This window comes from Thamnophis elegans, chromosome 7 (genome assembly GCF_009769535.1).
Source record: "Thamnophis elegans isolate rThaEle1 chromosome 7, rThaEle1.pri, whole genome shotgun sequence".
In the NCBI taxonomy this organism is placed as follows: Eukaryota; Metazoa; Chordata; class Lepidosauria; order Squamata; family Colubridae; genus Thamnophis; species Thamnophis elegans.
In genome coordinates, this window is record NC_045547.1 from 54,612,991 (window position 1) to 54,637,002 (window position 24,012).

Genomic DNA, 24,012 nt, shown 5'->3' on the forward strand with positions numbered 1-24,012 from the left:
TTCAGCTTCCTTACATTAATCCTCAATTTCCTTACCAAGGTTGGGCTGATCAAACAGCGGTTGCACCCTGAGTCCACTAAAGCTGAGATTTTCATCCCCCTCTCCCAGTTGGGGATAAACAGTCTTAGGGGGAGGGTAAGTGGTATAATTGGTTTGCTTACCAGTGGTTCATCCTCTGGATTGCTTCTGGATGAGTATGGTTCCTCCTGCTGCGAAGCCGGGGTTTCCTCCTCAAAGAGGGGAGGGGGTGAAGATTTTATGGTCTCCCTACTCCTCAGGGCCATCTCCTTTCCGTGTTGGCCAGGTTTCATAGGCTTTCCCCCCCCAATGGGCACTCTGGTCTCTTTGCCGGTGCTTGGGAACGGCATTCTGCAGCACGGTGCCCCTCTTTTCCACACTTGAAACAGGCTAAGGATTTCGGAGAAGGTTTTGTTTGCAGTTTAAAAGGTTCTTGTTTCCATTGGGGTGGGGATTTCTTCCACATTCATCCTGCTCGGTACTGATTTATAGCCATGTCAATCTCTGCCTTTTCAGCAATGAGATACTACTCATGTAGGTGTTTTGGGGCACCTCGGGCCACACAGGCATTGTAGAGGTTATCACTCAGCCCATCTTTGAACCAGCTTACCAGGATATCATCTGGCCAGTTCACATGACATGCCAGGTCTCGGAATTCTTCGGTGTACTCTGCCACCGGCTGGCGTCCCTGCTTCACAACTTTAATGCGGTTGCGGGCTTTGCGGTCTGCGAGGGGGTCCTCGAACCGTCGTCGCAGGCCAATCATGAAACAATCAAAGTGCTGCAGTTCTGGTGCATCAGCATCATGTAAAGTCACCATCCATCTGGTGGTGGCTCCTTCTAGGGCTAGGGTAACCACTCGCACTCAGGCTCCTTGGGTTTGAAAATGACACCCATATTCTTGCATGTAGGTGAGCACATGTGCCACAAAGAATCCCAATTTTTTCGGGTTCCCATCAAATTTTACCCACAGGGAAGGAGTTTTCCTTTCTAACTGCAGGTTTCGGGGTTGGCTGGGAGTGGGCCCCAACCCGTGCGCCAAGTTGGGGGGAGGGTTTGCTGGGTTCCTAGCTGTTGCTGTTGTGCCATCAGCTTGATCAGCAGGGCCCAGAGGGGAATTAGTTCCCCTGGCGTCATCCCCGTTTGCCGCCCTTCCAACGCTTCTCGGTTGCCGGTCTGGCTCCCCCCGCATGTTGAGATTTAACAAAATCTCCATCATCAACTGGGTTACATACCTCTTCAGAGGATCCTCTCTCAGTGAAGCTTCATTTAGCTCCTCCTGGTCAGAGGGGGCTTCTAACTCTAATTTCTACCCTGATTTTCGGCTACCACGGGTAAGAGTGACTCCCCTAGTCTTCCCTTCCCAGCCGTCTTTCGTCCCAATTCTGATTGACCAACTGGGATTTTGAGCATCCAAGCTCACTTTGTTCTCTGCCAAGATACAAGGAGGAGGTCTCTGGTTGTGGAGGGGTTTGCATCTCCCTCCATCAGTCAGTTTCCCCTTGTTCACTGTTATGCTCAGACATGGTTTGTTGGGTCCACTCGGTAGAGTAAAAATGTTTCTCTCCTGGTTGACCACTTTGCAGAGAGATGCTGCTTTATATAATGGCTCCTCTCTTAATTTAAGAAAGTAAAGACTCTTGAAACGGATTTTTTCAAAAGGAACCTTTAATTAAGCAGGATGGAAACCATTAGAGGCAAAGCAGTATCTGAAACCCTTTAGGCAATGCAAGTGGAAGTAAACTGATAATGACCCCTCCCCTTTGTCAGAATGTGGATTCTGACCAATACACAAGTGTGAAGATGTTTCCTTAACTCTTCTTGCCCTGAGAGTCGAATAAAACACACATTCCCATGGCCATCATAAAAAACCTTCAGGGGTGTTGGGACCTCCAGTCTTCTGGTGACAGGAAACCAGTTGTAAAAGTTGTAAATCTCAGTTGTTACAGGTCCTCCCAATTGAATGGCAGTATCACGTAAGGGATCTGACAATAACATTGAGCGCCTGCCTGACTTAAGAGGAGCTTGACAGTGAACCAACCTTAGAAGAACTAAATGCGGCCCTGGATTCCCTTGCCTCCAGCAAGGCACCCGGGAAAGATAAAATCCCTGCCGAAGTTCTGAAGTGTTGCAAAGAGAACGTCCCCACAGAACTGCAGGAAATCTTGTGTCTTTGTTGGAGGGAAGGTGGAGTACCACAGGACATGAAGGATGCAAATATCGTCATACTTTATAGATTAGATTAGATTGTTTATTTGTATGCCGCCCTTTTCCCTGGGGGGACTCAGGGCGGCTCACAATCCAAAGGAAGGGGGGGAAAACAGACTTTTACATATAAGACAGTACATGATTAAAACGCAACATTCATACCATTCGGGCGGGTTACAATCTTTAGCCCCAGGCCTGACGGGATAGCCAGATTCTAAGGGCTGTGCGGAAGGTCTGGAGGGTGGTGAGGGTACGAAGCTCCATGGGGAGATCGTTCCATTGGGTCGGGGCTACCACCGAGAAGGCTCTCCTCCGCGTGGTGGCCAGTCGGCATTGGCCAGCGGATGGAACTCGGAGGAGGCCTAAACGATGAGATCTAATGGGTCGTGTGGAGGTGATCGGCAGTAGGCGGTCTCTCAAGTACCCAGATCCACTACCATGAAGGGCTTTATAGGTGGCAAGTAGCACCTTGAAGCGTATCCGGAGATCGACAGGTAGCCAGCGCAGCTCGCGGAGGATAGGTGTTACGTGGGTAAAGCGAGGTGCACCCACAATCGCTCGCGCGGCTGCATTCTGGACTAGCTGAAGTCGCCGAATACTCCTCAAGGGCTGCCCCATGTAGAGCACATTGCAGTACTCCAGCCTAGAGGTCACAAGGGCACGAGTGACTGTTGTGAGAGCCTCCCGGTTCAGGTAGGGGCGCAACTGGTGCACCAGGCGAACCTGGGCAAATGCCCCCCTGGTCACAGCTGACAAATGGTGTTCGAAAGTCAGCTGTGGGTCCAGGAGGACTCCCAAGTTGCGAACCCTGTCTGAGGGGTATAATGTTTGACCCCCCAGCCTGAAAGATGGAATATTTGCCAAATTGGCGGGAGGGAAACACAACAGCCACTCGGTCTTATCCGGGTTGAGCACGAGTTTGTTAGCCCTCATCCAGTCCCTAACAGCTTCAAGTCCCTGGTTCATCACGTCCACCGCTTCATTGAGTTGGCACGGGGCGGACAGATACAGCTGGGTATCGTCCGCATACTGGTGGTATTTTATCCCGTGCCGCCGAATGATCTCACCCAGCGGTTTCATGTAGATGTTGAAAAGTAGGGGAGACAGGACCGAACCTTGCGGCACCCCATATGTTAGGGGCCTAGGGTTCGATCTCTGCTCCCCAACTAACACCGACTGCGACCTGTCCGAGAGGTAAGAGGAGAACCACTGCAAAACAGTGCCTCCCACCCCCACCTCTCGCAGTCGTCGCAGAAGGATACCATGGTCGATGGTATCAAAAGCCGCTGAGAGGTCAAGGAGAACCAGGATGGAGGCATGGCCTCGATCCCTGGCTCTCCAGAGGTCATCGGTCAATGCGACCAAAGCGGTTTCTGTGCTGTAGCCAGGTCTGAAGCCGGACTGGAATGGGTCAAGATAGCTGGTTTCCTCCAAGGCCCGCTGGAGCTGAAAGGCCACCACCTTCTCAACAACCTTCCCCACAAAGGGGAGGTTGGAGACTGGACGGTAATTGTTAAGAACGGCTGGATCCAAAGATGGTTTCTTCAGGAGGGGTCTCACCACCGCCCCTTTAAGTACGGGGGGAAAGACCCCCTCCCGAAGGGAGGCGGTAACAACCGCCTGGATCCAGCCCCGTGTCACCTCCCTGCTGTTGACAACCAGCCAGGAGGGGCACGGGTCCAGTACACATGTGGAGGCACTCACAGCTCTCATGGCCTTGTCCACGTCCCCAGGGGCAACATCCTGAAACTCAACCCAGCGATGGTCTGCCAGATTATCCCCTTGTGCCTCGGCTGGATCTGCAGAATCGGAGTCCAACTCCGACCGAAACCGAGCAACTTTGTCCGCCAAGAACTGGACGTACTCTTCAGCCCTACCCTGCAAGGGGTCCCCCGTATCCCTCCTATTTAGGAGGGAACGGGTTATCCCAAACAGGGCGGCTGGGCGCGACTCGGCGGAGGCAATCAAGGTGGCAATATAAGATCTTTTTGCCGTCCTAATTGCCCTGATGTAATCCTTGATGCACGATGTTAAAAGTGCTCGGCTCAATTCGGATTTGTTGGATCTCCACAAGTGCTCTAGGCGTCTCTTCCGGCGCTTCCTCTCCCGGAGTTCCTCGGTGAACCAAGGGGGCCTCCTGGATCCACAGCCTCGGAGCGGCCGTAGTGGCGCAATCCGGTCAAGGGACCCCGTCGCTGCCGAGTTCCAGGCAGCAACCAGGGTCTCCACCAGACTGTGAGCGAGAGTATCAGGAATAGCCCCAAGCTCCGTCTGGAACCTCAAGGGATCCATAAGGCGCCTGGGGCGGAACCATCTGGTCGGTTCCTCCTCCCTACAGCGGAGGTTTGGCCTCCGAAAATCAAGCCTCAGTAGGCAATGGTCTGACCACGACAGGGGTATGATCTCATTACCCCTCAGACCAAGATCACAAGTCCACTGCTCCGAGAGGAATACGAGGTCAAGCATGTGACCCGCTGAATGGGTTGGGCCCCGAATTACCTGGGTCAAGCCCATGGCTGTCATGGAAGCCATGAACTCCTGCGCTCCATCAGAGTGTTCACCGAGCGAAGGCAAATTGAAATCCCCCAGAACCATAAGCCTGGGGAACTCAATTGCCAGCTTGGCTACCGACTCGAGGAGTGAGGGGAAGGCTGCTGCAACGCTGTTGGGAGGCAGGTACGTTAACAGCAAACCCACTTGACCCTTGAGGTCCAACTTCACCAGCAGGGACTCACACCCAACAAGCTCCGGAGCAGGGATCCTACGAGGTACTAGAGACTCTCGGATAACAATAGCCACACCTCCACCCCTTCCCTGGGCTCTCGGCTGATGAAGCACCTGAAAACCTTCTGGGCACATCTCTACGAGGGGGACTCCTCCCTCCGGGCCCAGCCAGGTTTCAGTAATACATGCCAGGTCTGCCCTCTCGTCTAAAATTAAGTCCCGGACGAGGGGAGCCTTATGAACTACAGACCTGGCATTTAGCGACAACAGCCTGAGACCAGGGTCCTGATTACTCGCGCCATCTGGCCTTGGAGTGGGACTCATAGGGCCGGAAGGAGGGATCTCTATGACGTAGCGAGCCCTCCTTCCCCGGTAATGGCCAGCCCTAAAGTCCCCGCCATATCTGCCCCTCCCTGTTACGACCGTAATGCTCTGGCCCACTCCCGTGTCCGTGGTTCCCTCAACCACCCCTATGGCTCCCGCGTTCCCCGGCAGGCCCTCCGAATCAAACACACTCATTTGTTCACTCAGACAGTCCCCACGTGGTAATTAAAACACATAAAATACAATAAAATGGAATAATAAAAGTGGGATCATTCATTCAATCACAAGCAAGTCCCATGCACTCACCATACCAGTTAAAAAATTACGGAGCACTGCGATAGTGCACTATCAGACAATGGTGTAAGAAATGAGGAGGGAGCTGCTCCGCTCTTCTCCCTCTTCTATGTCCCAGAGGAAAGTCCACAGCTGGAAGGCCAGAAGTCAATGGTGTACAAGGCAGTCGCACGTGGAAAAGGGCAAGGCAAAAATGCCTGATGTTTATAGATAGAATCTGTTCAGTCTTATTCCCCTTAAAGTCCCAGAGGAGATCAGCAGACCACGTGGAAGGAAGTCTCTTTCCTGGAGTTATATAAGGTCCATAGTCCGGTGGGCCAAAGTCTGAAGCTGGCCCCAGCTGCTCAAGGCAGAGGGGGAGAGAGCACCAGTTTTCTTGGTACCAAGGCCTCGTCCCTACAGCTGCCATCATCTATTGTTCCTAATAAGCAATCAAGGAGATGGTAAAAAAGGCTCCCCAATAACCGGGGGGAGCGACAAAGGAGCAATGTCTGAGGTAGCTATGATGATAAGGGGGCCAGAAGATGGGGAGAGGAAGTGGCGTCCAGGCCTCTTTTCTCCTCGGATCGGGAGCGCAGAATGACAATAAAGCTGCTCAGGGCTCCGTCCTCCGTCCTCCATTCAATCCCCAGCCGAACAGACAAGCGGCCCGGAGGACCACAGGACAAACAAGGCAGCTGGCAGCAGGGCGAGCAGAGTAGAACGGGGGTGTGTGTCCAGGGGGGGGCTACGGCGGTGGCAAAATACAGCCGGCCGCCCAATCCACCGCTCCCGATGATCTCCAGCGAGTTTCTGATGACCCCCCACCTTCAAGATGGCAAGAACTGAACCCCCAAGCTCACCACACCACTCGAACCCGTCACAGCAGGCAGGGAGAGGGAGCGCCGAAGAGTTGCACAATGCTGAGATCAGCAGTGCGGCGCCGCCATCTTCTCCCTCACGCCGCAAATCGCCGTTCCAAGCCGCCGCAGTTCCGCTGCTCGGGGACAGCCACAGGCAGCTACCGATGAAATGCTGGCCCTTACAAAATTCCTGGGACCAAGCCCTACCAGGGGGCTTTGTTGTTGTTGTAAATGGACTCCGGAGGCTCTAGAAATCTTCTGTATTTAGCACTGGCTTCTGTGGAACGAGAAGCCAGGCAGCCATCCGAGTCCCGCACATGCGCAGAGAGTATAAAAACAAGGGTGACAGGGGTGACTGTAATAACTACCACAGCATCTCTCTTCTTAGTGTTGTAGGGAAGCTGCTTGCCCAAGTTATACTGAAGAGGCTCCAGGTGCTTGCAGAGAGAGTCTATCCAGAATCACAGTGTGGATTCTGAGCTAACAGGTCCACTACCAACATGGTATTTTCCCTTAGACAGTTGCAGGAGAAATGCAGAGAACAAAGACAGTCACTTTTCATAGCCTTCATAGATCTTACGAAGGCTTTTGATTCAGTTAGTAGGGACGGCCTTTAAAAAATTCTCCCCAAGATTGGATGTCCACCACAGCTCCACAACATCATCAGGTCCTTTCATGAGGAAATGAAGGGCACTGTAGTTTTTGATGGCCTAATATCAGATTCCTTTGACATTCAAAGTGGAGTGAAGCAGGGCTGCGTCCTCGCACCAACTCTATTCAGGATCTTTTTTGCTGTCATGCTGAAACATGCTTTTGGAACTGCAACGGGGTATTTACGAGCCGAGATGGCGCAGTGGGTAGAGTGCAATACTGCAGGCCACTTCAGCTGACTGCTAGATCAGCAGTTCAGCGGTTCAAATCTCACCGGCTCAGGGTTGACTCAGCCTTCCATCCTTCCGAGGTGGGTAAAATGAGGACCCGGATTGTTGTTGGGGGCAATATGCTGACTCTGTAAACCGCTTAGAGAGGGCTGAAAGCCCTATGAAGCGGTATATAAAAATCTGCTATTGCTATTGCTATTTATCTCCGGACCAGATCAGACGGAAAACGGTTTAATCTCTGTAGATTGAGAGCAAAGTCTAAAGTCCATCTGAAATGTTTACGGGATTTCCTCTTCACTCTGCCGAAGACCTTCAAAAACTTATGGACTGTTTTAGCAAGGCCAGCCAAGACAATGGGCTAACAATCAGCCTGAAAAAAAAACACAAGTCATGGGTCAGGATGTGGATTCACCTCCCTGTATTACAATCTTTGCACAAGAACTGGGGGTCTCCATAACTTTGTGTACCTCGGTTCAACCATCTCCAACACTCTCTCTTTAGATACGGAGCTGAATAAACTCATTGGTAAAGCGGCCACCACATTTTCCAAACTTACAAAGAGAGTATGGCTTAATAGGAAGCTGACAGAACATACAAAGATCCAGATCTATAGAGCCTGCGTCCTGAGCACACTCTTGTACTGTAGTGAGTCTTATACCGTTTATGTATGGCAGTAGAGAAAGTTGAATACCTTTCATATGCGCTGTCTCTGACATATCCTTGGCATCACCTGGTATGACAAAGTTCCAAATAGTGCAGTATTGGAATATGTTGGAATTTCTAGCATGTATACACTATTGAAACAGCGATGTCTATGCTGGCTTGGGCATGTCATGAGAATGTCTGATGGTCGGATTCCAAAAGATCTCCTTTATGGAGAATTAGTGCAGGGAAAGCACTTCAGAGGGAGACCACAGCTGTGATATAAGGATATCTGCAAAAGGAATCTAAAGGCCTTAGGGATGGACATTAACAGCTGGGAAAACTTGACCTCTGATCGTTCAACTTGGAGGCTAAAGACACAGCATGTCCTTCTCCAATTTGAAGAGACACTTGTTCGGCAGGCTGAGGCAAAGAGGCAGTCCCGGATCCAGCGAAAGGGAAGGGATTACCACTCCCAAATTGGACTTTTTAGCCACACCAGATGCTGCTTTAGGACCTCTTTCCAGATCACAATACCATAGTCTTTTGAGACTGAAGGATGCCGATATTTAGTAAGGCCTTTCTGAATTTTGGAATTATAGTTTGTTAAAAAATTGGCTAGTTCTAAACATCTGGATTGATGAGTCACAAAAGCACTTGTAGCCAGGGAATCTGTTACATTTGAACTTAAATATCTCATAGTGTACATATTTTTGAGAGTATAGTATTCATAATTTATGACTACTCAGATCCAAATAGTATGAATATTGAGAAGGCATGCAAGGAACTGGAATACAAAATATCAATGATAAAGCATAAAGTTCCAAAATTGTTATATTATTTCTAATACTGGGTACAAGTGTTTTATGAATTTTTATCTGTGCTTTTCACAAGTCATTTATATCAGAATGCATGCTATCAATTAGTTTTTCTTAAATAGCTATATTTTGTTAGTGCTTTTCTTATAGTCTGGTTTTTGTTCTCTTTTCTAATTTATACTAATAGTCAAGACTGTTAGCATTTTAGACTTGATCATGTATATTCTGCATGTGTGTCTATCCTAGGATAATATTCCCTGTGCGAAGAAGAAACACAATGCTTATGAATCATATTTCCATATGCACTCCCTATAGATAATCATTATTCTTGCTGGTAGTCAAGGTCATGCAACTTTACTTTTATAATGTAATGAAATAAGTGTGTAATTTACTTAGAAACCTATATAGAGAAATAAAAATCTGCAAGTAATACAATTGGTAATTGTATTAGAACTAAATACAAAATCTTGTTTGGATTTCCTCATATTAGAATAAATTTATTTATTTAAAGAATTTGAAGTTGAAAAAGAGGATATTTCAGCAACTTCTGGAAGAAAAGCAGGTAATAATTCAAAAATAGAAATACAAATAATATGGCTTGGCTTTGGCTAAAGGAAATGTTTGGACGTTGCTATTTATGCAAAATGTACAGCTTTTAAATTCGGAGTGAAACTTCAAATTTGTGCATGTCACTTTAATATTTATTCTGAATCTGTAAACAGGTACAGTTAATTCTCATTATTCATGGATTTCATATTTGTGAATTTACATCCTTGCTAAAATTTACTTGTAATCATAAAATCAAGACTTCTGGGACTTTCACAGACTATGCAAAATAACTTGAGTCACCCACACTCTTGTTCCCAGCTGAGGTTCCAGTTAATTCTATATTTGAGTCAACTACCATATTTTTCGGAGTATAAGACACACCAAGGTTTTGAAGAGGCAATTTTTTTTTTTAAAAAAAGTAGGTAGCCAGGTAGAGGGATAGATAGTGAGAGAAAGAGAGAGAAATACAGTAGGTAGGTGTATTTTTCGGAGTATAAGACACACCAAGGTTTTGAAGAGGCAATTTTTTTTTAAAAAAAGTAGGTAGCCAGGTAGAGGGATAGATAGTGAGAGAAAGAGAGAGAAATACAGTAGGTAGGTGTCCCTCCTCCGTCCAGTAATGAATGCCGAGACAAGCTTAACAGGAATGTTACGGCACTTTATTAGCAAGAAACCAAAACCTCGGTGGCTGAAAGCCAAGCATAACAAACAGATAAGAACCTTGGCAGCAACTCAGACTTTGACAGATAACAGCTTCTCCAGCGTTAGGAATGACATTGACTCCTGCAAAAGGGGCATGTGTACAAGCATTCCTTTTAAAGTCTTGAGAGGAGCCTAATTACCACCAGCTGAGTGCAATTACCTCCTGTAACGGCACAACTGTTCCTTACGCCTATTAGCTCTCTGGTGCCGGGTATCCAGGAACAACTCCCTTGGCTCCTCCCCACTGCTGACATTCGGATCACACTCCCTTGTCTCCTCCCCACTGGTCCAAGGCTCAGGCACTTCCTGGTGGCCAACCAGCTTCTCTGCACCCTGCTCGGAGTCGGAACCCTGTCCAGGGTCCTCCACATCCTCCAAAGCTGACTCATAAGGCCCCTCGCTGTCGGAGTCTGGTGGCAGCTCCAACAGCTCCTGCTGGGCCACAACAGTAGATAGGGAGAGAGAGTAGTTAGGTAGATAAAGGGATAGAGAGAGAAATAGAGAGAGAGATTCAGTAGGGAGAGAGAGAGAGAAAGATTCAGTAGGTAGAGAGAGAGGGAGAGAGAGAGAGAGACAGTAGGTAGGTAGATATGAAGGTAGAGGGATAGAGAGAGAAAAAGAGAAATACAGGAGAGAGAGAGAGATACAGTAGGTAGGGAGAGAGAGAGTACATAGGTAGGTACATAGGGAGAGAGAGAGAGAGAAATACAGTAGGTAGGTAGGGAGAGAGAGAGAAAATAGGCAGGTAGATTTCGGAGCATAAGACGCACCTTTTTTCCTCAAAAAAGAGGCTGAAAATCTGGGTGCATCTTATACATTGAATACAGCATTTTTTCCGCCTCGAAGCCCCGCCCCTTCACCAAAACGGCTGTGCATACTCTTATGGAGGCTTTCAGAGAGCTCCTGGGGGCTGGGGAGGGCAGAAATGAGCAAAAAACGGGCTGTTTTTTGCCCCCACCCCACCCCCAGCAGCACTCTATATAAAGATTTAAGATTTAGTTTATTTGTATGCCGCCATTCTCCGGGAGGGACTCAGGGCGGCGAACAACTCAAAAGGGGAAAGGGGATACAAATACAATACACATAATTAAAATACACACGAGTCATACAGTCATACAAGTCGAGAGGGGAGGGGAACTCATCAACCCCAGGCCTGCTGGCACAGCCAGGTTTTGACGGCTTTCTGGAAGGCCTGGAGAGAGGTGGGGGTCCGAATCTCCACAGGGAGTTCATTCCAAAGGGCCGGAGCTGCAACAGAGAAGGCCCTCCCCCGGGTGGTAGCCAGATGGCATTGACTGGTAGACGGAACCCGGAGGAGGCCGGCCCTGTGCGATCTAATGGGTCTGTTGGAGGTAATTGGCAGCAGGCGGTCTCTCAAGTACCCAGGTCCAATACCATGAAGGGCTTTATAAGTTACGACTAGCACTTTGAAGCGTATCCGGAGACCGATCGGTAGCCAGTGCAGCTTGCGGAGGATAGGTGTAATGTGGGTGTACCGAGGTGCACCCATAATCGCTCGCGCGGCTGCATTCTGGACGAGTTGTAGTCTCCGAATACTCTTCAAAGGCTGCCCCATGTAGAGCGCATTGCAGTAGTCCAGTCTTGAGGTCACGAGGGCGTGAGTGACTGTCGCGAGTGCCTCCCGGTTCAGGTAGGGGCGCAACTGGTGCACCAGGCAAACCTGGGCAAATGCCCCCCTGGTCACAGCCAACAGGTGATGTTCTAAGGTCAACTGTGGGTCCAGGAGGACTCCCAAGTTGCGTGCCCTGTCTGAGGGGCGTAAATTTTCACCCCCCAGCCTGAGTGATGGAATACTGGCCAAATTCTTGGGAGGGAAACACAACAGGTCTTGTCTGGATTGAGTACAAGCTTGTTAACTCCCATCCAGATCCTGACAGCCTCCAGGCACTGGCACATGTCAACCGCTTCACTCAGTTGGCACGGGGCAGACAGATACAACTGAGTATCGTCCGCATATTGATGGTATTTTATCCCGTGGCGTCAAATTATCTCACCCAGTGGCTTCATGTAGATATTGAACAGAAGGGGGGATAGGACCGAACCCTGAGGAACCCCATATTTCAGGGGCCTAGGGGTCGACCTCTCTCCCCCAACTAACACCGACTGCGACCTGTCCGAGAGGTAGGAGGAGAACCACCGAAAAACGGTGCCACCCACTCCCACCTCTCGTAACCATCGCAGAAGGATACCATGGTCGATGGTATCAAAGGCCGCTGAGAGGTCAAGGAGCACTAGGATGGAGGAATGACCTCCATCCCTGGCTCTCCAGAGATCATTGGTCAATGCGACCAAAGCGGTTTCCGTGCTGTAGCCAGGCCTGAATCCCGACTAAAAGGCGTCCAGATAATCGGCTTCCTCCAAGGACCGTCGGAGTTGAGAGGCTACCACTTTCTCAACAACCTTCCCAATGAAAGGGTGGTTGGAGACTGGCCGGTAGTTGTTCAAACTAGCTGGGTCCAACGATGGCTTCTTCAGGAGGGGTCTCACCACCCCTATCTTCAGTGCCGGTGGGAAGAAGCCCTCCCGAAGAGAAGCACTCACCATCGCCTGGATCCAGCTCCGCGTCACCTCCTTGCTGTTCGCGACCAGCCAGGAGGGACACGGGTCCAGTACACAAGTGGCAGTACTCACCACTCCGATGGCCTTGTCCACTTCACCAGGAGCAACAGGTTGAAAGCCAGTCCAGAGATGTTGTTCAAGACCTTCCCCCAGTACCCCGGCTGGCTCTGCGCAATTGGAGTCCAGATCCATCCGAAGCCGAGCAACTTTGTCCGCGAGGAACTGGACATATTCCTCTGCTCTACCTTGTAAGGGGTTATCCGCAACCCTCGTATTTAGAAGGGAGCGGGTCACCCTAAACAAGGCGGCAGGGCGTGACTCAGCGGACGCTATCAAAGCGGCAATGTGATTGTTCTTAGCTGTCCGTATTGCCGATAGATATGCTCCGATGCAGGTTTTCAAAAGTGCTCGGTCTGACTCGGATTTACTGGCCCTCCATCGGCGCTCTAGGCGTCTCTTTTGGCGCTTCATCTCCCGGAGGTCCTCGGTGAACCAAGGGGCCCTCCTGGATCCACTGCTGCGGATCGGCCGTAAAGGCGCAATCCGGTGGAGAGCCTCAGACGCTACTGAGTTCCAAGTAGCAACTAAGGTCTCCACCGGACTGTGGGCGAGAGTATCAGGCATAACGCCAAGCGCCGTCTGGAAACCCTGAGGATCCATAAGACGCCTGGGGTGGAACCACCTAATCAGTTCCTCCTCCCTACAGCGGGGGATTGGTCTCCGAAAGTCAAACCTCAGTAGGAAGTGGTCTGACCATTACAGGGGCAAGATCTCACTACCCTTCAAACCAAGATCACAACTCCACTGCTCCGAGAGAAATACGAGGTCGAGTGTGTGACCCGCTGAGTGAGTCGGACCCTGGATTACTTGGGTCAAGCCCATGGCTGTCATGGAAGCCATGAACTCCTGTGCTCCATCAGAGTGTTCGCCGAGCGAAGGCAAGTTGAAGTCCCCCAGTATCATAAGTCTGGGGAACTCAACTGCTAGCTCGGCTACTGACTCGAGGAGCAAGGGGAGGGCTGTTGTCACGCTGTTGGGAGGCAGGTACGTCAACAACAAGCCCACTTGACCCGCAAGGTCCATCTTCACCAACAAGGACTCACACCCGACAAGCTCTGGAGCAGGGATCTCCTCCCTCCGGGCCCAGACAGGTTTCAGTAATACATGCCAGATCTGCCCCCTCGTCTATAATTAGGTCCTGGATGAGGGGAGCTTTATGAACCACAGATCTGGCATTTAGCAACAGCAACCTGAGACCAGGGTCCTGACTACTCACGCCATCTGGCCTTGGAGTGAAACTCACAGGGCCGGAAGGGGGGATCCCTCTAATATAGGGAACCCTCCTTCCCCGGTAATGGCTTGCCTTGAAGTTCCCGCCATATCTGCCCCTCCCCATTATGACCCCTATGTTCCGGCCCACTCCCGCATCTGTGGTCCCTTCACTCTCTCCCCCAGCTGCCGGATTCATCGGCAGGCCCTTCGACACACACAACCAAGGGCCGGAACCAGGCCCGGGTCCCCCTAGCACTTCTGCCAAAGCACTCAGTGCAGGAGGTCCCGGCTAAACTCCCGGCCCGCCAGACAAACCCATACATACAGCCAATCACTCCCTCACAATACAAGTTAAAAACAGAAACAGCAATATAATAATAAAAGTGGGACATTCAGTCAGTCACAGTCATACCATGCACTCCCCATACACATAAAATATAAAACTTGAATAAAATTTACCAATATATAAAAATTATGATTATGAGCCTGTGCAGTCCAGCCAATTGTATAGTCCAAAGAGGCCGGGGAATAGTGTCCAAGCCTCCTGAAGAACAGATATCCAAAGTCCAAGGATAGTGGGGCATAGAATAGTAGTTCACAATAGTCCAGAGCGAAACCAGGCAGGCCTGAAAGTCAAGTGGGCTGCGGGTAATAAAGAGTAACGGCGAAAGTTGTAGGGCCAGCCGCAGGAGACGGCGGCCAGCAGCACCCCCTCCCATCGGGGGCAAAGAACACCCGGGAGCCAGGGATAACCCCACAGTAAAAGGGGGGGAAAACCCCACTCCCGGCTGTACCGTGACACTACCCGTGGAAGCAGCTTATCGGTAGGCCATCAGGCTAGCGACCCCACCCCCTCCCTTGCCCTAATCCTAACCTTATCCTAACTATATTTTAAACTAACCCACCCTAAAGTCTAACCTAACCCTACCCTGTCCCTAGCCTGACCCTACAGCGGCACAAACAGCAGAGGAGGTGTCAGGCAATCCCGGGGGGGTTGGCCCCCCCAGCAGTCACCGATAGCTGCTTCCACAGCAGCCAGACGGTTTTCAGCCTGCTCTTCCAGGTTCCAACAGGTGTCTTCGGCCCCGGTGGTCGGGGGGTCCACTGCCCGCCTCTCACCACAGGTGGCCCAACAAGGTTCACAAGATGATAAAGCCCACAAACTCCACCGCATCCAGAAACAATAGCGTTATCAAACGGCCACAACATTTGCAAGTGGCCTCAATAGTTCTAGCAGTTCTCAGCAGCTCACACGGAAAGGTTTAGTTCTCAGCAGCTCACACAGAAGGCTCACACAGAAGGCTTAGTTCTCAGCAGCTCACACGGAAAGGCTTCAGCGTTCCTAACGGCCACGGCGCTCTTAGGTAGCCACAATGGTTGTAGCAGTCAAAGGAGAGGAGTCAAAGGAGGGGACCCCCTCCCAGCAGCTGGGCTATAATGATCTTTCAGGCGCCGCTCACATCAATTGCGACGCTCCCAGCTGGTCTTAGAGTCCCAGTGAGCAGATGGCACCTCCGTCAAGGTCTCCCAGTCAGCTGAGCCGCATTAATTTCCACAATGCCGACTTCAGCATCTTTGGCGTCTTTAGCGCCTTTAAACACAAACAGTTCGAAAGCAATATCACCTCTCACACCCCAAGCACCCCGAGCACTCTCCACCTTAAGCCCCGAGCACTCTCCACCTTAAAAAGCAGGGAACACTGCTTCCCTTTGTCCGTGCGAGGGGGGGGGGGAAGGAAAGATGCCCAATAAGCCGAGGTCGTTCGCAAACATCTGAGAACGCCGAAAACCGAAGCGCTGAAGTCCGTTCCAGAGCCTTCAGCTAAGCCTCCGGGTAACACTTGATAAATTCGTTTACCACCCCGGGCTCAGCTCAAGCTCCTCTCTTAGCCCCCTCACTGTTTAAGTCTGGTAAACAGCGTGGGAGTTCAATTCGGGACAGTTTGAAGCTCTTCTCAGCCGGAGCGAAAAGCTCAGGCAGCCATCTTCCCAGCCTCCATAAGGCTAAGGCATGCAATGTTTTGACAAAAAATGGGCCCGTTTTTTCAAAAAACAGGCCATTTTTTGCTCTTTTTTTGCCCCACCCGGCTATTCATGCCTTTTATTTGGAAAAAAAAAAAAAACAGACCCATTTTTATGAAAAACGGGCCGTTTTGGGGTGGTTTGCAGAATACAAAAACTTTTTTTCCCTTTTGGAAAGCTTTTTAACTGATTGATGAGAATTACATTGATCAAGTCCTCTGCCAGCAGAAACAAAGTCTTAGGTGCTGCAGCGATTTCCTTCTTCAGCACATGGATCAATACACCTGGAAACATCTCCCTACCTACCTACTGTACTTCTCTCTCTCTCCCTCCCTCCCTCCCTCCACTTACCTACACACACACACTCTCCCTACCTATCTACTGTATTTCTCTCTCCCTCCCTCTCTCTACCTACCTTACCTACACTCACTCACTCACCCTCCCTCCCTACTGTATTTCTCTCTCTCTCCTTCTACCTACCTACCTTACCTACACTCTCTCTCTCTCCCTACCCACCTACCTACTGTATTTCTCTATCTCTATTTCTCTCTTTGTCCCTTTACCTACCTACCTACCTACCTAACTACTTTCTCACTTCCAGCCTGCCTTCTCACATGCTGGTCAAGCACTTCCTGCCCGTCCTTCGCTTTGGGGATGCTTCGCTTGCTCTCTTCGGCGCGCTTTGCATTTAGCCCTCACTTCTCATCTCTGCCTCCCCGGCTCAGCTCCGCCCTCGCTTCCCCCACCCGCCAATGATCATCCCAGAGGCTCCAAGCAGAGACTGAAGGAAGACCGCATTTCAGTTAGCACGCCTTGGAGTAACCGAAAACTCGATGCCAGCTTCCCCGTGTTTTGTTTGTAGCGAAGAATAAACTGACAGTTGGTCGGAGGGAAGGTGGGGGTGGGGGTGGAGGCTGAGTGTCCAAGGAAGCCAACCCAGACGGGCATCGCAGGGCGCAGAGGAACCCAGCAGACACATGGGAGACCGGTGGGGGGAGGAAGAGATCCCGTCCAGGGTAGGCTCTCTGCTTTTCCCTCTTTTTACTCTGGATGGGATCTCTTCCTCCCCCCCCCACCCCGGGTCTCCCGTCTGTCTGCTGGGTTCCTCTGCGCCCTGCGATGCCCGGCGCCTCGTGAACATGGGTGGCGGCGATGTGACGCCTTTGCATCCGTATTGAGGTTGGCGTGTTTCCGGTGGTGCTCTGGGAGGAGGGGGAATGATGGAGGGGAGGATGGCGGCCGATGCCTAGAGCGGAGCCAAAAGAGGTCTGTGACGGTGGCTCGGAGCCGAACCGTCACAGCAGGCACTGTTCCGTCTAAGGTGCGCGGCTGCGCAGCCGCGCACGTGGCAAGAAACCCCGCGCAGTAGTTTCTAACTGCCGCGCAGTGATTTCTGCCAAAGCAAACGTGGGGAAGTCCTTTGCAGGCAGCTAGAACTGGCCATCCGCAAAGGACCTCCGCAGACTTGTTTTGATGAGCACGGAGCGACTGACGGTAGTTTGTGCCGGCCGCGGACGCTCAAACTAGCATCAGTCGCCCCTGTGTTCAGCAAAGCAAGCCCAGGGAGGTCCTTTGTGGGCGGGTAATCCTAGCCGCTTGGGCCCGGCGCTGCGGCTGAAGTAACCCCCCAAAGCCCCTGCCGCCACCAGAATATCTGCTGCCTCCTCCTCCTCCTCCTCCTCTAACAGCACTGGATTTGCCGCCCAACGCCACGGCTGTGATGAAGCCGCCAAAGCTCCCGTCAGCAGCACCCCCGCCTCCCCCTCCACGCGGAGCACCTGAGCTGGCCCGCACGTTATCCCTCCCCCTTCCTCCTCTGCCGTGCTTTTGAGGAGCCATGAGGCCACGGGAGTTAGTAGAAAGGCGACGGAGGGGGCGGGAGCAGGAAAAAAGGCCTCCTGGCTTCTAAAAAGCACAGCAGAGGTGGAGGCGGCGGCAGGGGTCACCCAGAGCCCAGCTGAGGTGCTCCGAGTGGAGGGGGAGGCACCGCCGCCGCTGCCATGGGCGGGGGCGCCTGCGGGAGCTTTGGAGGCTTCCGGGCAGCAAATGTGGTGGTCCTCTTGGAGGAGGAGGGGGAGGCGGCAGCAGTTATTCTGGTGTGGGGGGGGCTCATCGGCATCTTCAGCGGCAGCCCTGCCCCCTGTGAAAAAACCCGAAGATGGAGCAGATCCACGCAGATGACGTCGCCGCAACATGACTGGAGGAGGAATTCTGGGAGTTGAAGTCCACAAGTCTTAAGCTGTCAGGTTTGAAGATCCCTGTGTGTTTTTCCCTAAAGGGTTATGAGTGCAAGGATCTTGTAACTTGACAGCTTTAAGACTTGCATGTTTCACTGCCAGAGTTTCTGAGCCAACATGACTGGAGGAGGAATTCTGGGAGTTGAAGTCCACAAATCTTAAGCTGTCAGGTTTGAAGATCCCTGTTTTTTTCCCCCCTAAAGGGTTATGGGTGCAAGGATCTTGTAACTTGACAGCTTTAAGACTTGCATGCTTCACTGCCAGAGTTTCTGAGCCAACATGACTGGAGGAGGAATTCTGGGAGTTGAAATCCACAAGTCCACAAATAGGCTTTGGTTATGTTTAGGTTGCATTAGCTAAAATGTGCCAATTTGTTGGTAAGAATTGTTGTCATGTTAGAAGAATGACTAAGGCTGACAGCCTAATCTACTGTGTATTAAATAAATAAAATGGATGGAAGGAAATGAAAGAATACAGAAAAGGTTGGTGAGGCATTTAGTGGCCTATGGATGAGAATGGTGGCTGTTTAGTAAGAAAATCTGTTTGGAATGTGCATATATATTCATATGTGGCCATAGCAAAATAATAAATAGAAATAAAAAAGCATGATTGATTTTTACTGTTTTTGATGAAAGTGAGAGGATTAGTGAAGGCTTGGTGCAGCAAGGATCCCACTATCTTACTATTTTATTTTTCTTTATGTACACTGAGAGCATATTCACCAAAGACAAATTCCTTGTGTGTCCAATCACACTTGGCTAATAAACTATTCTATTCTATTTTACTCTACTCTACTCTACTCTACTCTATTCATTTTTATTTCAATTCTAACAAGGAGTTTAGCTTCTCTCTCTTGAAAATGTAAGCTAGCATAAGGCATTATAATGCAAGCTAGCCTTAACTTTCAAACAGTTCATTTAGTGACCTAAGTTACAATGGCATTGAAAAAAGTGTCTGATGACCATTTTCACACTTAGCGACAATTTTCACACTTAGCGACCGTTGCAGCATCCTCATGGTCACGTGATCAAAATTTTGATGTTTGGCAACAGATTCGTATTTATGATGGTTTCAGTGTCCTGGGGTCATGTTTGACAAAATATAAAATTTTTAATCAAGCCCCCCCCCCCCTTCCCGGTCAATGGTGTCCCTCTTTACCAATCTGAAAATCTGGTCACCTTATATATAGAACATAATTACTGAAAATAATGAAAATTGAACCATATAAATACTTAGCATGCTTTCAAATTTGCAGAAATTTGCTTTTGTACATGTTGGGATAATCATCTGCTTTTGTTTACTTAGGGATTTACTGAGATTTATAATTTGACCAGAGCACATTCAAACTTTTCCTATAACTATATCATGTTTTATATTTTTCAAATTGGTTTTATAACCAACTTCATTGTGCTTTATAAATGATTTGTAAAGTAATAGGAAAAGTCATATTTACATTTAAAATAGTTTAAAATTATGGAAGAGAGAATCTGTTGATTGAACACATACAGAAAAACAGTAGGAAAACCTGGACACTGCTACTAAGAATTACACAAAAGTCTGTATTGGCAGATAACACTGCAAAAGTATAGTGAAATGCTACTACATTCTGGGCAGTAGATGTTATCAAGCAACTCATATGATTGTGAACAATCACATTTGACTGCTAAAGGCTACTAATAATGAGATAGGTTAATATTGTCCAAACTGTTTCTTTCAAACACAGGAAATCTCTCTTTGTGAGGGAAATGGGTGGTCAAAAATGTGATAAATACAAGAATTCTCTTGTTTGAATTATAACAGTAACAAAGTAGATAATATAATTTCTATATCTTCAAACAAATATGCATCCAGATATGTTATGAACAATTATTTTAATATTCTTTAAATATTATTTGCACTTCTTTAAAACTTGGATTTTCTTCCAGATGTGCATGATTTGAAAAGAACTTGAAGAGTTATTTTTAGCAAACTGACCTAATTCCAGCAACCATGGAAATACATAGCTTTGTGGCCCTGTAACATTTCATTGAGTAGTTTTAAGTGTGCCTAATTACATTCAAATGTATACTCTAATAGCTTATTTACTAAACAGTATAGCAATAGCAATAGCAGTTAGACTTATATACCGCTTCATAGGGCTTTCAGCCCTCTCTAAGCGGTTTACAGAGTCAGCATATCGCCCCCACAGTCTGGGTCCTCATTTCACCCACCTCGGAAGGATGGAAGGCTGAGTCAACCTTGAGCCGATGAGATTAGAACCGCTGAACTGCAGATAACAGTCAGCTGAAGTGGCCTGCAATACTGCACCCTAACCACTGTGCCACCTCGGCTCTTAGTATAAATATATGGGCATATTTAATTAGCAGAAATAATATAATATTAACTCTAAAGAAGAATATTTGTAGCTCAGGGATGAAATGAGGGGTCCTTGGTGCCCTCTGAGCTTGATTTTTTCCTTATAGATGTTTCATTACCCAAACTAGGTAACATCATCAGTACTAGCATTAAACATGTTTTTGAATAAAAATAAGATGAAATATGTTAACTCAAAAATTATTTTCTTAGAGATTTTATGTACTTTGAGAAATCTTTTATAAAATACTGTATTTTCCTCCATATAAAAAAAATAATTATAGGTAGATGAGAAGTCTTCCCGAAGATTTCTTACTTGTTTTAGTGGCATACCAACTGTCCAACCAAGTGCATAATTCTTTCCAAACCAATTATAGATCTTTCAGAGAGGCATAAAACATTTGTGATAGAAAGAAGGCCTTAATAATCTAGTTTTATTTAATTATCTTGATTTCTTTATGTTTTTTATTGTTTCAACTTCGGAGTAGATTTTATAAGCAGATCAGGATCTGTTGGAATGGAGAGCCATAGCTAATTTAACCAGCTATACAATTTTACAGACTGCCATGGTATAACCCTCTCTATATATAAATAAAATCAGATATAAAACCTGATTCTCTCACAGAATCGATTAAGATAGAGCTACTGTTTGTTAACAAATAGGGCAATCCAATACAATGGTCCCAGTGATGAAAGTTAATGGGTTGTAACAACAATGAATTAAAAGTGGGAGACCCAAGTTCTAGTATACTCCTTTTCAGAATATTTATCCTACTAGGATAAAACTTAAAGATTCCTATTGGATACTGAAATGAATATAAAGTTGGCATAAATGGAATTTTTGTAGCTGACAAGAATGTTGCTGTTTTTCTAAAGAAAAGGCTACTGACATCTTTAGGCTTAATCTATTCTTAACTGTCTTGATGATGAATTGCATTTATGAATTGTATTGTATTACTGATGAGTAGAGGGAGCATTTTAACTAAATATTACTTTTCTGATTGACATATAATGAATCAATATCATTACTACGATTAAACATGGGGCCATTATTACAGAGCATTTGAAAGCGTCAACTGCTTAAGAATGCAGCAGCACAAGTTTAAATGGTTACTCAGTGTATTCTACATCTCTATTTTGTATGCTGAATTGCTTACCAGTGTACTTTTGAATGCAATCCAAGGTAATGGTTTAAAGTCCTTCATGACTTAGGACTGGGTTTCTTGGCAGGATGGACATGCTTCAGATTCCATCAGCTAAGGATGCTAGTCGGTGGGGCTCTGAAGATGTGTCTTTTCTGCTATAGTGCCCTCCCCCCCGAACATTCTTCCTCTGGATATTAGGATAGACTCACCCTTACTGACCTTTTATAAGGCTCCGTAGATCTTTTTCTCAGGCGTGGGTATATGAAAGGATCCATCTCCTGTATATGTTAATTTTTGTTTCCTATGCAATTTCCTTGGTTGCTATGGATTTTAGTTTTATATTTATTATTACTGAATACTTATTTTTCTAGAAAAATTAAATTTTTGCCTCGAAAACATGCAATATAAAATATTTCTCTGATCAAGCACCATTGTTAGTGACTTCACAAACATATTCATTTGGATTTTAGGTCAACAATACAGATTTGCCACTGAATTCTTTTGTACTTTTTAAAATTACATTTTAATACTGCCTTGAAATTGCCTAATGTTCTCGCATCCACGTACAGTTATTACTGAATCAATTTATTCCCAATTTTTCAAGATCAGCCAACTTTAGCTAAGAGTTTGCTACCTAGTTTGGAAATACATATATATACCGATATGTAATATTGTTCTGATTTAAGTAGGATATCCTTGATTCCTTTTCTTTTATGAATAATAGTAATTATTCTTACTCCTAAGCACTACTAGAGGTCAACAATGCATTGTATGCAGTCTTATATGTCTACTTGGAATGCCAGTAGTTATATACCTCTAGAAATAGAGGCTAATTGAGTTAATTGAAGCTTCCTTGGAATAGATTTCCAAGCATGGGAATATGCTCTATCAACATAAAAAAAATTATAGCAGGACTGAAAAGAAAAGCAATGGTAAATAAACCATGTTATTCTAGATGTTGGTTGCTCATATTAGTCAGAAATATGTACTTATGGAGGATTGGACAGATAGATACATCAGATCTGTAGACATTTCTTTCTCTACATTCTAATCACTATTTCATTGAACCACTGAAAGTCAGGTAACGTTCCAAGCTAGATGACATAATGTTTTGGCATTATTTAGAAAATACTGTCTAGCAAGACAGGAGAGCAGGAAAAATAGCAACTCTAAATATATCCACACATTGATGTTGTATAGCTTTATTTATTCAAATATTAGTTTGTAAAAATAATGTAAAAATTACTATACTAATGCTACTTAATTGAAATTTATTATATATGTACAAACAGGAAACCTCGACCTGTCTCTCAGCTGGTTGCGCAACAGGTTACCCAGCAATTTGTGTCCCCTACACAATCAAAAAAAGAAAAAAAAGACAAAGTAGAAAAAGAAAAAAGTGAAAAAGAAACTACTACCAAAAAGAACAGTCATAAGAAAACCAGGTAAAATTTATGCTGTTTGGGGTTGTTCAAAATACATAAATAAATATTAAATTGTCATCTTGTAAAATTCTTAGAAAATGTTAATAAAAGCCAAATATGTTAATCAAACACAGAAAATAAATAAAATATGTGAAATCAAAAAGGAGATCTGTAAACTTTCCCGTATTGTCTATCCCTGTGGTTTTTAAATTGTGTATGTTACACAGGGACACACAAGGGTATTTTGTATTTTCAGGGAAAACATCCAATACTTAAGATCTATCAAATACTGCAGAAACTACTACCTAAAATCAGTGATGTGTTTCAAAAAATTTTCAAACCTACTCTGTGGGTGTGGCTTCCTTTGTGGGAGTGACTTGCTGGCCATGTGACCAGGTGGGAGTGGCTTTCCGGCCATGTGACCGGGTGGGAGTGGCTTGCTGGCCATGTGACCGAGTGGGGGACCTTGCAAAGAATGCAAATGAAACCAGTTTTTTCCCCCTAACCCTAAGAACAGGAAAGACAAAGCCACTGGAATAAAAACCATCAAGGCATTGTGGGAAATTATAAAGGACAGTGCCAGGAAGCTCACAGAACCAGCAACCACCTCAAAATTACCTAAACAATGAACCAGGTATCACACAGAAACACATCTGGCAAAGCTGCCTTGCACCAACTTGGCCTGCCCATAGAAAAGCAGCCACCTTGAGACACACAAACCATGCACCAACCTGTACACTTAAAAGCAACATATTGCATCACAAATAAAACATTTACAAAAAGGAATAACATTTCTTGTAATAAACATTCTATAAACAATAAATAAATAAAATTTCTCTAAAAATAATTAAAAACCACCACGTTCAGAGAACACCAAAGGACCCCACAGTCCTCTCCCTCCTTATCTTTTTCTTTTTTGTCCTAACTTTCTCCTGCCCCCCCCCCCAACCCCACTTCCTTCTAGCACTGATGAGGTTAC

The 24,012-nt window shown here is 47.2% G+C and overlaps 1 protein-coding gene across 3 annotated transcripts in view; it reads left to right on the forward strand.

Annotated features, from left to right (window-relative positions):
- YAF2 (YY1 associated factor 2) overlaps window positions 1–24,012 on the forward strand; it is a 70,589-nt gene that overhangs the window by 24,900 nt on the left and 21,677 nt on the right. For all 3 annotated transcript variants that reach the window (XM_032220792.1, XM_032220794.1, XM_032220793.1), the window contains exon 3: window positions 22,902–23,054. In XM_032220792.1, coding sequence (XP_032076683.1) covers window positions 22,902–23,054 — 153 coding nt within the window. The remainder of the gene's footprint in view (window positions 1–22,901; window positions 23,055–24,012) is intronic.